Below are 17,137 nucleotides of genomic sequence, written 5' to 3' on the forward strand. Positions count from 1 at the left end.
TATATCTAATAAAATATATCTAAATAAAATTGCAATAGTTTCTGAGACAGAATTGAAAGATACAAAAAAAAAAAAAAACTCCAAACGTTGTTCTTATGTTGCTTTTCTTCACATTTCCCCTGCAGTCTAGTTTTAAAGAGTCATACATGTATGATTTCTTCAAATCCTTCCAAGAAGACAAATGTATAGAAAAAGTAAAAAAGGTAAAGTTTCTGTATTCATATCTCTCAAATAAAACCAGTTTTGTATGTTGCCCTTTAATGATGTTCTTCCATTGTCTGCTGTAGTTCTTAGATGACATTTCCCTGAATGTGAGTAAGAAGTCCAGTGGGCTGGAGGACTCTGTGGTTCTGAAGGAGGGGTAAGTTGAGTGGCCTGTTCTGGTCCCTGAGCTAGTTTAGTTCTTTTCCACGTGTCAGGCTGGAAAGACTTTTTTTTCCCCCCAACAATTTGTCCCAGCAGCAATATCATCATGAACTTTCCTTTAAAGCTTTTTAAAGCAACACTGCAAAGCAAAAAATAAGCCTTATGATCTTTAAAAGAGAACACCTGACAATAGAATACTTCTGGTCCACTAGGCTACCACCACTTACTACCATTGTGTGCCTGAGCAGGACACCTCTAGGGGGACTGTCCCTGTCACTACTGACTGCTCTTGAGAAGGGCATCTGATAAATATCTTAAATGTTAATTATTTTATTAATTTTATTAATTGACACGCTTCTTAAGATTAATTTTGTTTTCAGTAAAATAGACATTTCATCTTAATTTTATCTGTATTACCTGCAGTTGGGAAGATTACTTTAGAAATAATTTTGTTGGCATTACAAGTTACCTTATTTAAAATGTAATAGTAGTGTAACCAGGGTTCCTACAGTTATTAAAAACCTGTAAAACTCATGAAATTTGAAAAGAGAATTTTCCAGGCCTTGAAAAGTTTTGGAATATGGAATAAACATATAAAGTTACATTTACATTTAAGGCATTTGGCAGACGCCCTTATCCAAAGCGATTTTACAACGTGCTTCCATGTTACTATCAATGAAGTGATCAATTCTGTTTCACTAGGACACCAACTATGAATAATTCTATACTTATGTATAGAAACTACAAAGATTTTATTCACTCTGTTGTAGTTTCTATACATAAGTCAGACAATAAGAAGGTTACAAGTTAATCTAAATATTCTCTAAAGAGGAAGGTCTTGAGCTGCCGTTTGAAAGTGCTCAGTGACTGAGCTGTTCTGACCTCAAGGGGAAGTTCATTCCAGCACCTAGGGGGGCCAAGGCAGAGAAGAGTCTAGATGAGCATCTTCCTTTTACCTTCGGAGATGGAGGGGCCAGGCGAGCAGTACTGGAGGCTCGGAGTATACGAGGTGCAGTGCGAGGTGTAATAAGGGCTGTGAGATAGGATGGTGCTACTCCATGTTTGGCTTTGTAGGCCAGTATCAGTATTTTGAATCTGATGTGTGCAGCTACTGGGAGCCAGTGGAGGGAACGTAGCAGAGGGGTGGTATGGGAGAATTTGGGAAGGTTGAAGATCAGTCGTGCTGCTGCATTTTGTATGAGTTGTAGAGGTCGGATGGTACATAGTGGTTGGCCAGCTAGAAGGGAGTTACAGTAATCCAGTCGTGAGATTACTAAGGACTGAACCAGTATCTGGGTGGCCTGTGTTGACAGATAAGGACGGATTCGTCTGATATTGTAGAGAAGGAATCTACATGAGCAGGAAAAGTTGCTGTTGTGAGTCGAGAAGGAGAGTTACTCTAAGGTTGCGGGCTGTTGTAGAAGGAGAGAGCTGTGAGTTGTCCAGATAAAAAGCAAGATCCTGATGTGGTGAAGATTAATAAATAATAGTTCAGTTTTGGTGGGATTTGAGTTTGAGATGATGGGCTGCCATCCAAGATGAGCAGCATGTAGATCTGAGGGAGGAAAAGAGAAGATGAATTGTGTGTTGTCGGCATAGCAGTGGTAGGATTACCCATTTGCGGAAATGACCTCACCAAGTGATCTCGTGTAGAGGGAGAAAAGGAGAGGACCTAGAACTGAGCCTTGAGAGACACAAGTGAGAGTCTACATGAGGCAGAGGTGGATCCTTTCCAAGTCATTTGGTAAAATTTCTCATTGAGGTAGGAAACAAACCACTGCCATGCTGAGCCCTGAATTCCAAGCCTCTTCAGGATAGACAAGAGAGTCTTGTGGTTAACTGTGTCAAATGCTGCAGAGCGGTTGAGGAGAATGGCAAAAGAGTCATCTGTACTCAATCTGGCCGCATGTAGCTTCTCAGAAATAGCCAGAAGGGCAGTCTCAGTAGAAGCCAGACTGGTTAGGATCCAGGAGGTTGTTTAAGTGGATGAAGTGATAGCTGATTGTAGACTCAAGGATTTTAGAAAGTAATGAACATAAAAAAAATACACTACAGGCTGATCCAACTTTGATGTAATTCAAAATGAGACTCAGTAGTGTTTGTGGCCTCCACATGCCTGTATGACATCCCTACAATGCCTGGGCATGCTGCTGATGAGGTGGCGGAGGGTCACCTGACTGATCTCCTCCCAGGTCTGGACTAAACCATTTGCCAACTCCTTTACAGTTTGTGGTGCAATGTGGCATTGGTGGATGGAGCAAGACATGATGTCTCAGATGTGCTCAGTTGGATTCAGGTCTGGGGAACGGGTGGCCCAATCCATAGTATCAATGCCTTCGTCTTGCAGGAACTGCTGACACATTCCAGCCACATGAGGTCTAGCATTGTCTTGCATTAGGAGGAACCCAGGACCAACCCACCAGCATATGGACTCCCAAGGGGTCTGAGGATCTCATCTCGGTACCTAATGGCAGTCAGGCTACCTCTGGTGAGCACATGGTGGGCTGTGCGCCCCCTCCCAAAGAAATGCCACCCCACACCATTACTGACCCACTGCCAAACCAGTCATGCTGTTCTCCATGACGTCTCTGGACTGCTCAATGTGAACCAAACGTTCTGCACAGTGTTGGGCTGTAAGCTGTTTCTGGTCGTTTAAGCAGACACATGGACATTTGTGGCCTGCTGGAGATCATTTTGCAGGCTCTGGGAGCACAAAGGTGGAGGTAGCGGTCCTGCTGCTGGGTTGTTGCCTCCTCGACGTCTCCTGATGTTCTGACCTGTCTCCTGGTAGCATCTTCATGCTCTGGACACTATACTGCACACAGCAAACCTTCTTGCCACAGCTCGCATTGATTTGCCATCCTGAATGAGCTGCACTACCTGAGCAAATTGAGACTAAGACCAAGAAGACCAGATGGTTCTTAATGTACTTTTTTTTTTTTTCCTCCCAGAAGAGAGATCTTTATGCTTTTTGCTGAAATCTGTGTGCATTGCATCTGAGCTCCATTACAGGCTGTGCCTTCTTCGGGTTTGGGACATGGGTTAAATAAGCTTGGCTGATATCCTCAGTGATGTTTTTTTGTGTGTCAGATCACACATGCAGATCTTATCTCTCCAACTGAAAATACAGAACAGATCTCAGACCAGCAAACTCCTTGGAAGAAATGCAATGAACGTGTTTTACTAGGCTTGTAAAATGCATATCCACCAAATTTCACTTGCTTCTTGACCCTACAAAACTGAAATTTTTAAAGCTCCCATAGTGCTTAAGATGTAATGGACACCAAGGGACACCGTACGCCCAAAAATAATACAGACGCATGAGAACGGGGGAATTTAGTTTGTATGAGACGGGAGGGGGCTGGTTATGGCATTTTGTGTGAGAGCACAGGTGATGACATTTGCCCCATCTGTCCACAGTGAGGTGCAGAAGCGAGCACAGGGCCGGAAGCGCATCGGCAAGAGGAACTTCAAGAAACGATGGCTACGAGTGACAACCCAGGAGCTGTCGTACCACAAACAGAAAGGTTGTTATATAATTCTTTCTAATCTATAGAAGCATATCTTTAAATGAATACAACTGTCGTCAGAATTCATCTGTTTCATTCGATTGTTTCTGATTGCTTAATTGTGTAATATTATGTTCTGTCAAAATAACTTTTTTTTTATTGTTTGAATTAAGGCAGTTTTTTTAACAGTTATTAAGGTGGACTGTTGCATGCTGGGAGCACTTGTTAGAGAGGAAGCGTCGTGGCCAAGAGGTGGCCTGTTTCTATCCAATCTTGTGGTTTGTTACTTGCTACCAAATCAAAACTATATGTGCACTCATCACTACGACCCTGCAGCTTTGATTGAAAGGAAACGCGTTGAGTGCTGTCCTCTGGAGAGCCGTTCACTGGGGCCACCTAAGGACAAGTGCTTGTACAGTATAGCTACTTGTACACAGGGACTACATTAAAAGTGTATTTTGGATGTCCTCATGACTGGCTCTGGTCACCTCGAACCATTACAGACTTTCAGCCGTTGGCGACAGTACTGTTCATGCAGTTTTTTTGTTTGGTAGAACTATGTAGAATTAGCCATAAAACTCACTGCAGAGGATATGGTTCCACTAAAACATAAAAATTAATGTGCCTCTACTCAGACCCTGATGTGATCCAGTCAATCGAACACAACAGGGGTCTCCAAATTAGCCCGAACTGCAGGAAACCGAGGGGAAGAGCGGAGAGAAACGGCTCCCTGGTGGCCTGAGTTTGATGTTGTTAGCTTGACCGTGTGAAAGGCCTGGGGCTTGTAGACCAGACGAGGCTTCGCTGATTAGGGAATGATCATGATTACTTCACTGACGGCCTAACGCTCGACTGCAGCTTCATAAACAGAAAAGCAATACCTCCCGGTGCGATGCATTTCCGACCTCCACAGTAAAAACCTTTGGATGGGCGTGAACACTGCTTGGTTTGAAAAGTAACCAAAAGTAATTTTTTTATTTTAAAATCATGTTAATAAAAGAGAAGTTTTTTCAATTTTTTTGTTTGTTTCTTTTGTAAGATTTCGTTATGCAAGGAAAGAATTTTTCCATTCGTCATCTTGTGTGTCTGGAGCCCACGCCAGCTCTGTTCCAGCTCTGTTACGCATGAGAAGGGCCTGTTTGTTGAATTCCAAAAATCATATTTGTATTTATATATTTTCCTTCATTTTATTTTTTTATTCTTTAAAATTTGTATAAAAGTCTTAGTTCCAGGCATGTCATTTGCTACATGATTTTTAAAGTGGTTTGGATGCAGTCGCAATTTATGGTGCAGTTCTGCATCTGTGATTTATGCAGTTACAGTGAAATATATGAGTATATACAGATAATTTTTCCTGTATGGTGTTCTAGTGCCTTGTCCAGCCATTGTTCCTGGCTTGTGATTGTGGGTTGCTTGGAAAGACACTAGCTCATTAACTTGATAAGTAGATTTTTAGAATGTGTGTGTATGTGTGTATGTTTAGTGTCATTTAGTTAATATTTGAAATAATGATTCCATCCCACATTTGCTGATGCACTAGATACTGTGCTGGCATGTAGAAGGGCATTTGTATAGCTTCTTTAGTTACTGCAACGGTTTTCAGCTATTCTAATAATCAATGAAGCTTTTTGAGACAATCTTGGGTTGACAAACTTCTGTCCACTGGAACTGATAATGGAACTCAACATATAGAGTTAACAGCCATTTCCAGCAAGCAGAGTCATTTACAACATCAACAATGTCTGAAGTGGAGTTTTACATACAATTAATTAATTAGTTTTTTTTATGCATCAAACAATTTGGGACTCTAAAGCTTAAAAAAGCACTGTGTCTGTGAGCCTGTATCTGGGCTCCATAGTTTAAAGGCCACATGTGGCTAAGCTAGTTAAAATAATTTTATTTAATGAAAAACCAGAATACGATGAATTGACGTGAAGTGTCTGTCTGTCACTGTGCCAGCACTTGGCCTTCAACTTATCTTCATGTCAGGAATGCAGCTCCACGTGTCCATGTTCTTACACCTGACAGAAGACCAATCACATGTGCATACACACATACAATTTATATCATAATAGATTTAATAATATATACAGTTTATAACTTATAGGGCATTTTAACATGTTCTAAGCGTCATCTCAGTACTGATATAGTTTTAGAACCAATTTAATGTGCATTTAAACAAAAACAAAATTCTCTAAACGAATAATCCCATCAGTATTTGGAAGAGCCTCTTGTTGCTATATTAACATCCTGTAGACCCCTCCTACAGCCATGAACCAGTACCTGAGTTCATTTCTCCATATAAAATGCCTCCAGTTTAGTCAGGTCAGTGGCTTTCAAGCATGGATGCATCATTTCAGTGATGTTCTGGTCTCGGGATGGAGCTGGCCTTTCTAGATCATTGTACTTGTGCCTCTGTCTGAATTCCTGGAAAGATTCTGAACTGTGGATAATTGGATAATTGCTCAGCATAACTTCCACTTTGTGACTGACCCTCTTGAACATTCTTGTCAAGAATCTGCTGATACTGGGAGGAATTCATGCAGCCATCAACCTTAACAAGGCTTCCAGTACCTGTGCTTGGACCCTCCACCAAATTCTACAGCACGCAGCAGTTTCTTCTCCTGGAATGCTCTGAGGATACCAAATAACTCTCATCTGTCCTCAGTTTTTTTCTTTTTTTCGTTTTTTTTATGTGGCGTGTCCAGATGTGCTGTTGCATACCTCATGCGACTCTTCTTGTGGTGAGTGCTCAGAAAAAGCTTTTTCTGCATCGAGCTGCTCCAGGTGTGAAGTGTGCTGGACTGTGGAATGATGGACAGTGACACCATCACAGCCAGATGTGGATGTGGATCTCTGGAGGTGGTCTGTGGTTTTTCTGTGGCCATGCTAACCAGCCTGAGCCATACATATATTTTTCTTGGCTTTCCAAGGACTGTTCCTGTGGCCTTCAATCTCATAACTACGTTTCTGACAAAGACAGTGCATTTCATTTTTTTTTTTAGATCTGCAAATTTCTTTAGCCGTTCCCATGTTGCCACTTGCTAATAGAGAACCAAGCACAACCAGCAATTATCTATACTAAATAACCTCTTTCATGATTGGTGGCTTCTGTTTTTGTAGTTTAAGGTGAAATGACAGACAATTTTCTCCTTCATCCAATCGGCATTAAAGGTACGCTGACATCAATATTTTTTTGCTTTTGTATCGGTCTTGTTTGTCCCCTAATTCTGAAATTCAGCCTTGGTGCAGAATTACAGCCACTTTGATCCAGTCCCACAATGAGATTTCCCAGGACGCGCCGTTTTGCTGTAGCTTTAAATGCTAATGAGGAAGAGAGAGGGGGTACAAGGAGGAGAGCGGCCTATAGAAATTGAGGGGCATTTGCAGAAATGACTTCATCAACACCATTCACCAACCACAATGTTTGGCACAGAAAGGAAGTAGTGTCTGTTTTTCCAGAAAAAAACATCAAATTTAACCCACTGGTTCTTCATTTTTACATCCAATCTCCTAGCAAATGCAATGCAAAGGCCCAGGTTCAAACCCCACTTACTACCATTGTAAGGCTATGGGTGGTTAAGTCTGATAAATGCTATAAATGTAAATTATTCCTTTGAAGGAGCAAGAAGATGAGTGGGATGAGTGTCCCAATTTTACTGAATTTATCCTCCTATCAGTCTTTTGACTTAGCAGTCTTTACGTACTATATATGTTCCTGATTGTTTTTCCTTTAGACAGGCCAGAACCAACACTATCTGGAATAGTGTTAAGAGCACTATTCCAATATGCCCCCTGTGAAGCTCCTACTTTTCTCATTATTTCCTCTAGCAATTGTTTGTGTGTAGTAGGTCCTGCAAACTACTACTGAATGGCCTTCAGTGTAATCAGTCTATTTTTCAGGTCTGTTTCAATCACTGCTACCAAAATATATTATAAATACTACAAAATATATTATAAATATAGTACTTTATTATACTATAAATTAATGTTGATATGGCAGGGTGCTATGAGGAATATGACTGACAGTATGAGAGAGAACCACAGCCTCTAATTTGAATATGTTAGACTATGGGCAACAGCGATTTTATCTCCTCTTTTGGGACATTGTTAGGCGCAATTCAGTGGGCCAAATAAAGACTTTTATAGTTTTTTTGGGGGTTTTTTTTTTTTGTTTTTTTTTCATGAAATAATTTTCAGAGCATCATGATAAAATGTCATAACGTTTAATGTCTGGCAACATATGCCTGAAAATACACTGCTTTGCCAAGTCAGTCACGCGCTCTTTCATTTATTTCAAGTCAGATTTATATCAAATATGATATAAAAGTCTCCTGCAGCCAATCTTTCACAATTAAAACCCAAAAATATATACAGAAGGAAAAACCTGCTCATAACCCGCAGTATCAATCCATTTTTATCCCATTGGGTCGTTGAGAGTAATAGACCCAGGATATGGCAGCATATGGAGGTTACTGTAGTCCAGTTATGTATTAGGTTGGGTGTAGTAGGTTTGGAGGTTTGGCTCAAACCGTTGCACAGGGGTATTTTCCAGCATGCTTCTCATGGTAAAAGAAAAAAAAAAGAAAAAAAAAGAAAATGCTTCTGCACATTCCTGTACATAGGCAGTACCGTTGCTTCTTAACTCACCGTCCTGGACAGTCCTTCTTCCCGACCAAGATTCCTCATACTTCATGCAGGTTGTACACAGTCCCAGTAATTAGTGAGTGCAAGTCCTTCTGGATAAATGAGCTGCCCCCTGATCTGAGCCTTTCCAGGTGGTTGCGTGACTAGCCTTGCAGCCATCGTTCGAAAAAAGCAGAACAGTTTGACTTCCATGTACTCCCCCGTTTCTTTTTTCTTCCCTCATATAAAAATTTTATTCTTTAGCTGTAAAAGGTTTTCCCAGAGTGCTGGAGCCTGCACGTCGGCAAGCCTGTCAGTAATAGGCAAAGCATCAATGTCCTTGATTTAACTAGAGCTTCAACAATCCCCATTTCAAATTTCATAAACAAAGCAAAGCCAAAGGACCCGTTTGGGTATTTGTGTGTTTGGGTTGTCCGAGGGATTTTTGTAACACACTCTAAACAGACTACAGCGGGACAATAAAAACTACTTCCTGTAGTGCCTTTTAAAAACGTTACTCTGCGCTCTACTGCTGGAATGGCAGGCCCGGCTTTTCTTGGCCATCTCTGCCTAGGTATACATACATTCTGATTCTGGTTTGCTAGTGCTAAGCCAAGTATGTCTTTTCTTGTTGTGTGAAGACACTCTGGGACGTTCGACTGGATGCATGTCAGCAGTGTACGGTGACAGGAAGCCAGTGGAAGGACAACGTTGAAAACAAGTGATATTAAATATAAATCAATTCATTTGCAAAGCATGACATTTTCAGATTGTGAAAGGCATCTAACGTATGTACTTATCATACACTAGTATGTCTCATTTATGGTAAATGCTAATATAAAAAAATGCCTGAATTTACCATAAATTCTGATCAATTTTAAATAAATTACACAGTGTACTGTCTCCTCTTTCAAAAGAATGTGCTTGAGAACATTACGGGGAATATGTTTGAATAAGAACGCTTAATCCAGCAGACCAACAATAACTTTGGAGAAATTAAAAATGTATTTAAGGCCTAAAATAATCAGCCACAATGGTTAGCAGGAATATTATTGATTGTCTTGTTTGCACTGGCAATGGGTGGGAGATGCTAAGCAGCAAATTAATCGTCTGCACTTGAAGTTGATTTGTTGGAAATTGGAAAACAAGGATCAGAGCGAAAATGTGACAAAAGCATCAGGCAAGTTCCTAGAAATATTTGTTTTTATGCTCGTAAGAAATATGTATGTTGCCTTGTTTGAATATTGTGTGGAATATGTAAGCATGCATATGTTTTTGTGGTTGTTTGTACCCTGTATTTGTAAGTGTGTGAACGCAGAGAACATTTTCCCCTGGGTGCATATTGGGTTTCTTCCCTTCAGTCCGTGTGTCAGGACTGCTGTAGAATGATTTATAATCAATCATGATGCACTTGGCCAGTGTCCTGCATTTAAAGGAATAACCAGCAACAAACCTATTTTTACAGCGTGAGTGTGTGTGACTTTATTTTTTTTATTTAATTTTTTTTAGTAAGAATGGCAAGACTGCTGAATGATTAAAATATTGAAAGTATGTGATTATACAAAGGATTGATTTAACATAATAAAATTCTACATTTTAGAGTTTTTCTGGTGTAGGTTCTAGGTTGAGAATTTAATTTGGTACTTTTAAATGGTGTGTGTGTGCTGTAAATGAAATTGTGAGCGTGTGTGTGTTTTGGCCAGGCCGTTGTGAACAGCTTAGATGTTCGTCAGTGAGGAGATAAATGCTGGAATGCGTCACGGCCTGAGAATGCAGTGGGTCAACACACCCCTGTTTGTGTTGGACTCACCGGCCCTCAGAACCCAGGCCTCTCTCCCAGGTCTGAACCAACACTCAGCCCCAAGGTCAGGGCAGAGGGGCACGAGGTCAAGATGAGCAAAGCCTTTTTCAGCCAAACCGGACAAAAAGTAGTAATCCATCAAATGGAATGAGAACTGTGGGGACAGTAAAGATAGCAGACCTGTCATGGTTCCATATCTAGGATGAGATGTTGTGGGTGTGTGTGTATACTCTACACACACTTTGTCATATTGCTGAGCCTTCTGTGTTGCAGGGAAGGAGCCTCTGTGTGTGATTCCAGTGAAGGACATTTTGGGAGTCGAGAAGCTGGAAGAGAGTGCCTTCAAACGCAAAAATGTAAGACATGCATACACACATACAAAACTGAATATATTTTGCAAATGACTCAGATCAGCTGATTACAAGGGTTACAATTATCAATTTAAAAAAAATACAAGGCCTCAGATTTTAACTAACTTTCAAAATATTGAAAGCAATTTAATTGAAAACAATTTTTTTTCTATGAAATACATATATCTGATGGGCCTCGTGTGCTGCTCCAGCAGAAAAGTTTAAAATACTGTCTGTTGGAAATGATCGTTTGTTCACAGATTTAAACACTTGTGATAAATCTGTCATTCTGGGTACTTCATTGAGTAACAGCATGCAGTCTGTGTGATTGGGGCTGTTAATTACAGCACCTTGTGTGATTTAACACATTTAACACGTGCGTTTATGATGGAGCTAAAACACATTAGACAAAATTGTTTCATTATGAAAATGTAATGTGTGATATATATACACACACACACTTTTTTTGCTTTAATCCATGCATCTAGCAATTAATTAAGTCCATTGACATCAGATCAGTAACATGATTAACTATAAAATTGAAGTCTTAGCGAGGCAGAGTGTCTCAGAAATAAAGATGACCAGAAGCTCTTCAGTCTGTAAAAGAGTAAATAAAAAGATTGTGGAAAAGCAATGTTCTTCCAATTACAATGATGTGATTTGCAAAGGCATTGCAAATCACATCATCTTCAGCGCATTACATCCTATAAGAATTCCAAGAAACTGGAGATAGCTTTGTGAGTAAGGGACAAGGCTATTGGACGCCTGTGGTCTCCATGCCCTCAGATGACACTGCATCACTCATCAGCATGATTGTGTCAATGACATAGCTGAATGGGCCCAGGAAGAATAATTCCATAAACCACTGTCTATTGAGGAGGGAGACTTTTCAGTATTGTATCGTAGTTCAGAGTAAAGTCCGGCTGCGGAATTTTTTACCTACAGAGAATATTTGGTATGAAATTTAAATGAAAAAATCAATTTTGAGACCGGTAAATTTGAAAGGCATATGTTTTTAAAATTTCTCAGTTTAAACATTTATTTATGTCACATGATGTCTCTGTACATTGCTGAAGTCATCTTTCCCTCTATCTTAACTAGTCTCTCAGTTCCTGCAGTGAAAAACATCCCTTGTAACTGGCTGTGGAGTGCCTGTTGTAACCTTATGTGTCTGTGTCTGTGTGTCCTAGATGTTCCAGGTGATTCAGTCAGAGAAGCCCCTATACGTTCAGGCAGGTAACTGTGTGGAGGTGTGTGAGTGGATTGAGGTGCTGAGTCAGGTGAGCCGTTGTAACCCAGGCCGGCTGAGTGTCTTCCACCCCTCCGCTTTCCTCATGGGAGCCTGGCAGTGCTGCAAGGCCCAGAACGAGGGCCAGCCAGGCTGCCGACCCTGTTCCACGTGAGTCAAATACTAGTGCAAATCAGATGATATATTGTTGTACATCAAACATTTAGAGAGACCATGTTGACTTTCTGCTCTCAGGGCCACCCTGGCCAACATTCAGCAGCTGGACATTGACTGTGACCGTGAGACAGAGAAGATCTTCACCCTCTTTTCCTCCAGTCATTCCAACCTGCAGAAAATGGAAGGCAAGTAGTCTTCTACTACTTCTACTCTATTAAATGAAGGTATTAGTGGATCAGTTAATGCCAGATATAAAAGTCAAATATATTTCCTGCAATTAGAGAATTTCAGAGACAAGGAGGTAAATAAGAAAATCATAGTGAACGACCACACTAATGACAGTATCAGACTGTTCATGTACTTTACTACATGTCAGGATTGGATGTATGGTGATAGGGCATGATATCTACTCCTGCATGTCCTCAGATAATAGACAATAAGAGAAAAGTTTCAATTCCTAAAAGTAACCATAAAGTAACCTTTGCTGCTGTCCAGGTATAAAATAGGAAAGTGGCGCAGTATTTCAAGTATTTATCTGTGTTGTGGTACCCAGATGCCTGTGCCAGCCTGTCTGTGTACCTGGGACAGCAGAAGGAGCAGGAGGAATACTCCGCCTTCACCATCCAGGACCCAATGGAGACCTTTCAGACAGTACAACAGATTCAGACAGCACTGGAGGAACTACAGGGCCATCATGCAGCCCACGGAGCTGCTGCTGATGAGCCAGGCACAATGTAAGGCATCACGATGGCAGAATGACCTTATCTGGGACCTTTACTAAGATACAAAAGAAGGCTAATTAAATGGAGTGTGTATTTAAAATTATTGTGCATTATTTGCATATTTTATAAGACGTGAATTTATAGTAATTAGCTTATCAATAATTATAGCAATTGGGCCTTTTGGGCAAAAAATCTTGGAATCCCACCAATCTTGGAAGATGTCTAACATAAAAAGATGATGTAATTTTCATCATAAGTACACTTCAACTGTGAGAGACAGAATGTAAAAAATATCCAGGAAACTGCAGTATGATTTATTAAAGAATTTATTTGTATAACGGTGCAGAAAAAAAATGAGTTCACCTCAAATACTTTGTAATGTAACATTAGTTCAAACATTTCCTGTAGGTCTTCAGCAGGTTTTTACATTGTAGCTGGTATTTTGGCCTATTGTTCCATGCAGATCATCTCAAGAGCTGTGATGTTTTGGGCCTGTCGCAGGGTATTCGCTATTCTCTTTTGCAATGAGGTCTGGAGACTGGTTAGGCCACTCCAGAACCTTGTAGTGCTTTTGATGTAGCCACTCCTTCATTGCTTGGGTGGTGTATTTGTGATCATTGTCATGCTGGAACATCTAGCCACGTTTCATCCTCAGTGCTCTCACTGATGGAAGGAGGTTTTTGCCCAAAATCTCACAATACATGTCCCCCATTCACCCTTTCCTGATCATTCGTCCTGTCCCCTCTGCAGAAAAGCTGCCCCAAAGCATCATCTTTCCATCCCATGCTTTACAGTGGGTTTGGTGTTCTTGGGATGCATACTTCCCATGAGTTATGTTTTATTCTCTTCTGACCACATTCTCCCAATCCGCATCCAGATGTTCTCTGGCAAACTTCAGATGGGCCTGGACAAGTGCTGGCTTAAGCAGGGGGACGTTTTGAGCATTGTAGGATTTTAATCCATGACTACGAAGTGTATTACTAATGGCAACCTTTGTTACGGTGGTCCCAGCTCTCTTCAGGTCATTGACCAGTTCCCCCTTGTGCAGTTCTGGTCCGTTTCCAGATCATTTGTTCCCCACAAGGTCAGATCTTGCATGGAGCCCCAGGTCGAGAGAGATAATAACTGCTCAAACACTTTACCTCCTCTCACCAAGATGCTTGCCTGTTGTCTTGTGTACAGTCTTGTCCCTGGTGTCCTTAGACAGCTCTCTGGTCTTGGCCATGGTGGAGGTTGGAGTCTGACTTTTTGAAAAGGCTTGGACAGGCGTCTTTCATACAGATAACCAGCTCAAACAGGCGTCATTAATACATGTAACGAGTGAAGAATAGAAGAGCTTCTTTAAGAATAAGTACAGGTCTGTGAGGGACCGAATTCTTATTTGTTTGTAGGTGCTTAATGCACCATATACAAATAAACTATTTAAAAATCATACAATGTGATTTCCTGGATTTTTTAAAAAATTCTGTCCCTCATAGTTGAAGTGTACCTATGATGAAAATTACAGACCTCTCATCTTTTTAAATGGGACAACTTGCTCAATCAGTAGTAGCCAAATACTTTTTTGCCCGGCTGTAAATATCATGGTGTGTATGTTTAAATAAACCTGTTTGCACACTCAAGTGTTTTTTGCACACCATTTTTAAACAAAAGCAAACCTTTAGTAGATATGTTGATCCAACTTTTTAAAGCAACTAAACCCTCTCTCTGTTTTTTTTTTTTTTTTTTTTTGTACGCCAGTGAGAACCCAATTGTGGGGAAGACTTCCTAACATTCTCAGCAGAGGACTAAAGCGCAGCGGTCTGGATTGGGACAGCCACACCAGCAGAGGGCGCTTTCTGCTCTAACCAAGACTGCATCAGGCCAGAGTTGAGCAATGTTAGGAGCCTGCTTGTGCAATGCAGGTCATATAGACAAGGACAGTTGCACTTCATGGCTCTAACACACATCCTGTTCCCTGGACCGGTCAGGTGTGTACGTCTGCAGAGACTCTGGCATTTTCCTGTGGTTGAGTCTGTGTTTCATGTGCCTTGTTCCAGAGTCCAATCGCCAGTGGTCTTATATATTTATAAAAAAACTAGTAATAAGGTTTGCCTCTTGAAGCCTTTGGTTTGAATTGGGGGAAAAAAGCAAAGAAATCAAATTCTGTCAGTATCATCTGTGCTTTGAAAATCAACACACATCATCGGATGGTCTGTGTGATTATGGCTGCTAAAGTTGTTCTATTTTCATAGCATCCCCTCCATTTTACTTGTCTGTGAATCGTTGACTATTTTCTCCTACTTGTTTCTTTTGAGGCCTTGATATGTGATGTTCACCACAGCACACTCCTTGCTTTATTTAATGCGTGCTCTTATGGAGAGATTTGAGCTGCCTTATGTTCATGTATTCACAGTCTGTCCTGCCTCTGTGTGTGAAGCACTTTAGATATTTGGAAAGTTCCAGATAGACATATTTAGATACGTGGTATCAGACAGCCCACTTTACTGATCAGTTCAATGATCAATAGTACTTTGCGTTAAGTGCTGTGCTATAACATTTGTAACATAGATTTTAATAGTTGTTTTTCTTATGCCAAAGAAGAGAATTTTGTAGGGATTGAACTTGAAAAAGGGTATAAAGATTTTTAAATAGGGTTTTTTCCCCAAAAGGAACATGTTTTTTTTCCCTTAGGCATACATTTTTTGGCTAATGAAGACAATTTCAGTCATTTCTAGTTTGCACAGCATCCTCAACAGACCTGTAGCACTGTTCAATTGTTCCTTTAGTCTTTCCCAGACCAGCAGCTGAATGAGCCTGAGCCTTAAATGTGATGTTGCAGTGCTGTTCATCATGTTTGTGTAGGATTCACATCATGAATGTGTAGGATACACACTTCAGACAATAATTTTGACAATCAGATCTTCAATCAGCATAGTCTTGACCCTTTTCAACCCATGCTGCTTTGATGGGCCAAAGTCTTCAACTAGACTGAATGAAACTGGCATTAAAAATACTGTTTAGTTTTTTTCCCCACTTTCCTGTGTTAAGGTCTTACCTTCATTAAGCAATTCCTAGAGACTTGAACCAAATTGACATACAGAAGTGGAACACCTTTTGCTTACAGGGTTTAATTATGTATCCTAATGTTGTTTTTGGTTGAAAAAGATGTTTGTTGTATGTTTGTTCATTATTTTTATGTTTGTCTTACAGATACGTTTTAATCCAATGTGATCTGATCACTGTGTCTTCAGTGGTACCATCTAAAAAGATAATTCATGTTCTTTGGTACAATGAGGCTGTCAGAAATGTTGGTACAGAAGTGGGAGCTTCTCATCTCACAATGATCCTCATTAAAATAACATTTTGACTTTTTATTCATTGTGTTTTTATATATATATATATATATATATATATATTTTTTTTTTTTTTTTCTGCACTTCTACCTGCTTGTTAAAATTAAGAGCTAAGGAGTAACAAAAGTTACAAAAGTTTCACTTGCATTGCAAAGGCCTCTAATTAGGCCATATTTGAACCCGTCCCCGTGAAATCATGTCTGCTAAAATGAGAAAGTGAGAACTATCCATTTTTAGGCTCTAACAAGTTTGAAAAAATCATCTGGATAATCACAAATAATAACACACCAAAAAAGGGTAGTTAGTAGCCAGTTTGAAGTATACAAAACTAAAAAGTATACAAGTCCAAAAGTAGCCAGCCATTGGGGTCACGTTACCATGATTTCAGTCACATGCGGATAAATAAATAAAAATGCTATGCAAGAACGTTGACTGTTCCAGAAATATGATGCTTCTGTGCATACTTTTTATAATTAATGAATTGATTTTAATATCAGTGCGACATGCCTAGACTGATTTCCAGGAAGTGAGAGTTTGACAGACATGGCAGCAGTAACCAATGGAGGTGAAATATAGTAAATGGTCAGTCCCATTCATTGAACTTATTACTAGTTTTAGTGCACCACTTTTTGTGGTTGGTCGCAGATGCTTTCTTTCAGGGTTACTGGTCTACGGTATTTACGTGACTTACATTTAACCGCCACATTTGAGTTTTATGACTATGACCATAACTTACATAAATCAAAATAATGTTACCACAGGCTATTCTAATGTCGATTTGGGTGATTCGACCCAAAAAGTCTGCATGTCATTAGGACTGTTTTACAAAGACCACATTATATATAATTTTTTTTTGTGCATTCAAGGTTTCTTTGTCCTCTTTTGAAGTAAACTGAATGTCATTGTGAAACACAGCACAGCACACGCTGACACGCTTGGTGAGCAGTGGGCAGCCATGACAGGTGCCCGGGGAGCAGTGTGTTGGGACGGTACTTTTGCTCACTGGCAACTGACAGCCTTCCA

General features: G+C 40.3%; 1 protein-coding gene across 2 annotated transcripts in view; it reads left to right on the forward strand.

Moving 5' to 3' along the window:
- Nucleotides 1–16,135, forward strand: part of rasa2 (RAS p21 protein activator 2) — a 38,329-nt gene extending 22,194 nt beyond the window's left edge. For both annotated transcript variants that reach the window (XM_028961723.1, XM_028961724.1), the window contains 8 exons: nucleotides 126–203; nucleotides 288–361; nucleotides 3,787–3,893; nucleotides 10,576–10,658; nucleotides 11,843–12,051; nucleotides 12,136–12,242; nucleotides 12,611–12,791; nucleotides 14,520–16,135. In XM_028961723.1, coding sequence (XP_028817556.1) covers nucleotides 126–203; nucleotides 288–361; nucleotides 3,787–3,893; nucleotides 10,576–10,658; nucleotides 11,843–12,051; nucleotides 12,136–12,242; nucleotides 12,611–12,791; nucleotides 14,520–14,550 — 870 coding nt within the window. In that variant the 3' untranslated portion in view covers nucleotides 14,551–16,135. The remainder of the gene's footprint in view (nucleotides 1–125; nucleotides 204–287; nucleotides 362–3,786; nucleotides 3,894–10,575; nucleotides 10,659–11,842; nucleotides 12,052–12,135; nucleotides 12,243–12,610; nucleotides 12,792–14,519) is intronic.
- Nucleotides 16,136–17,137: the final 1,002 nt, after the last annotated feature.

Source organism: Denticeps clupeoides, chromosome 19 (genome assembly GCF_900700375.1).
Source record: "Denticeps clupeoides chromosome 19, fDenClu1.1, whole genome shotgun sequence".
Lineage (NCBI taxonomy): Eukaryota > Metazoa > Chordata > Actinopteri > Clupeiformes > Denticipitidae > Denticeps > Denticeps clupeoides.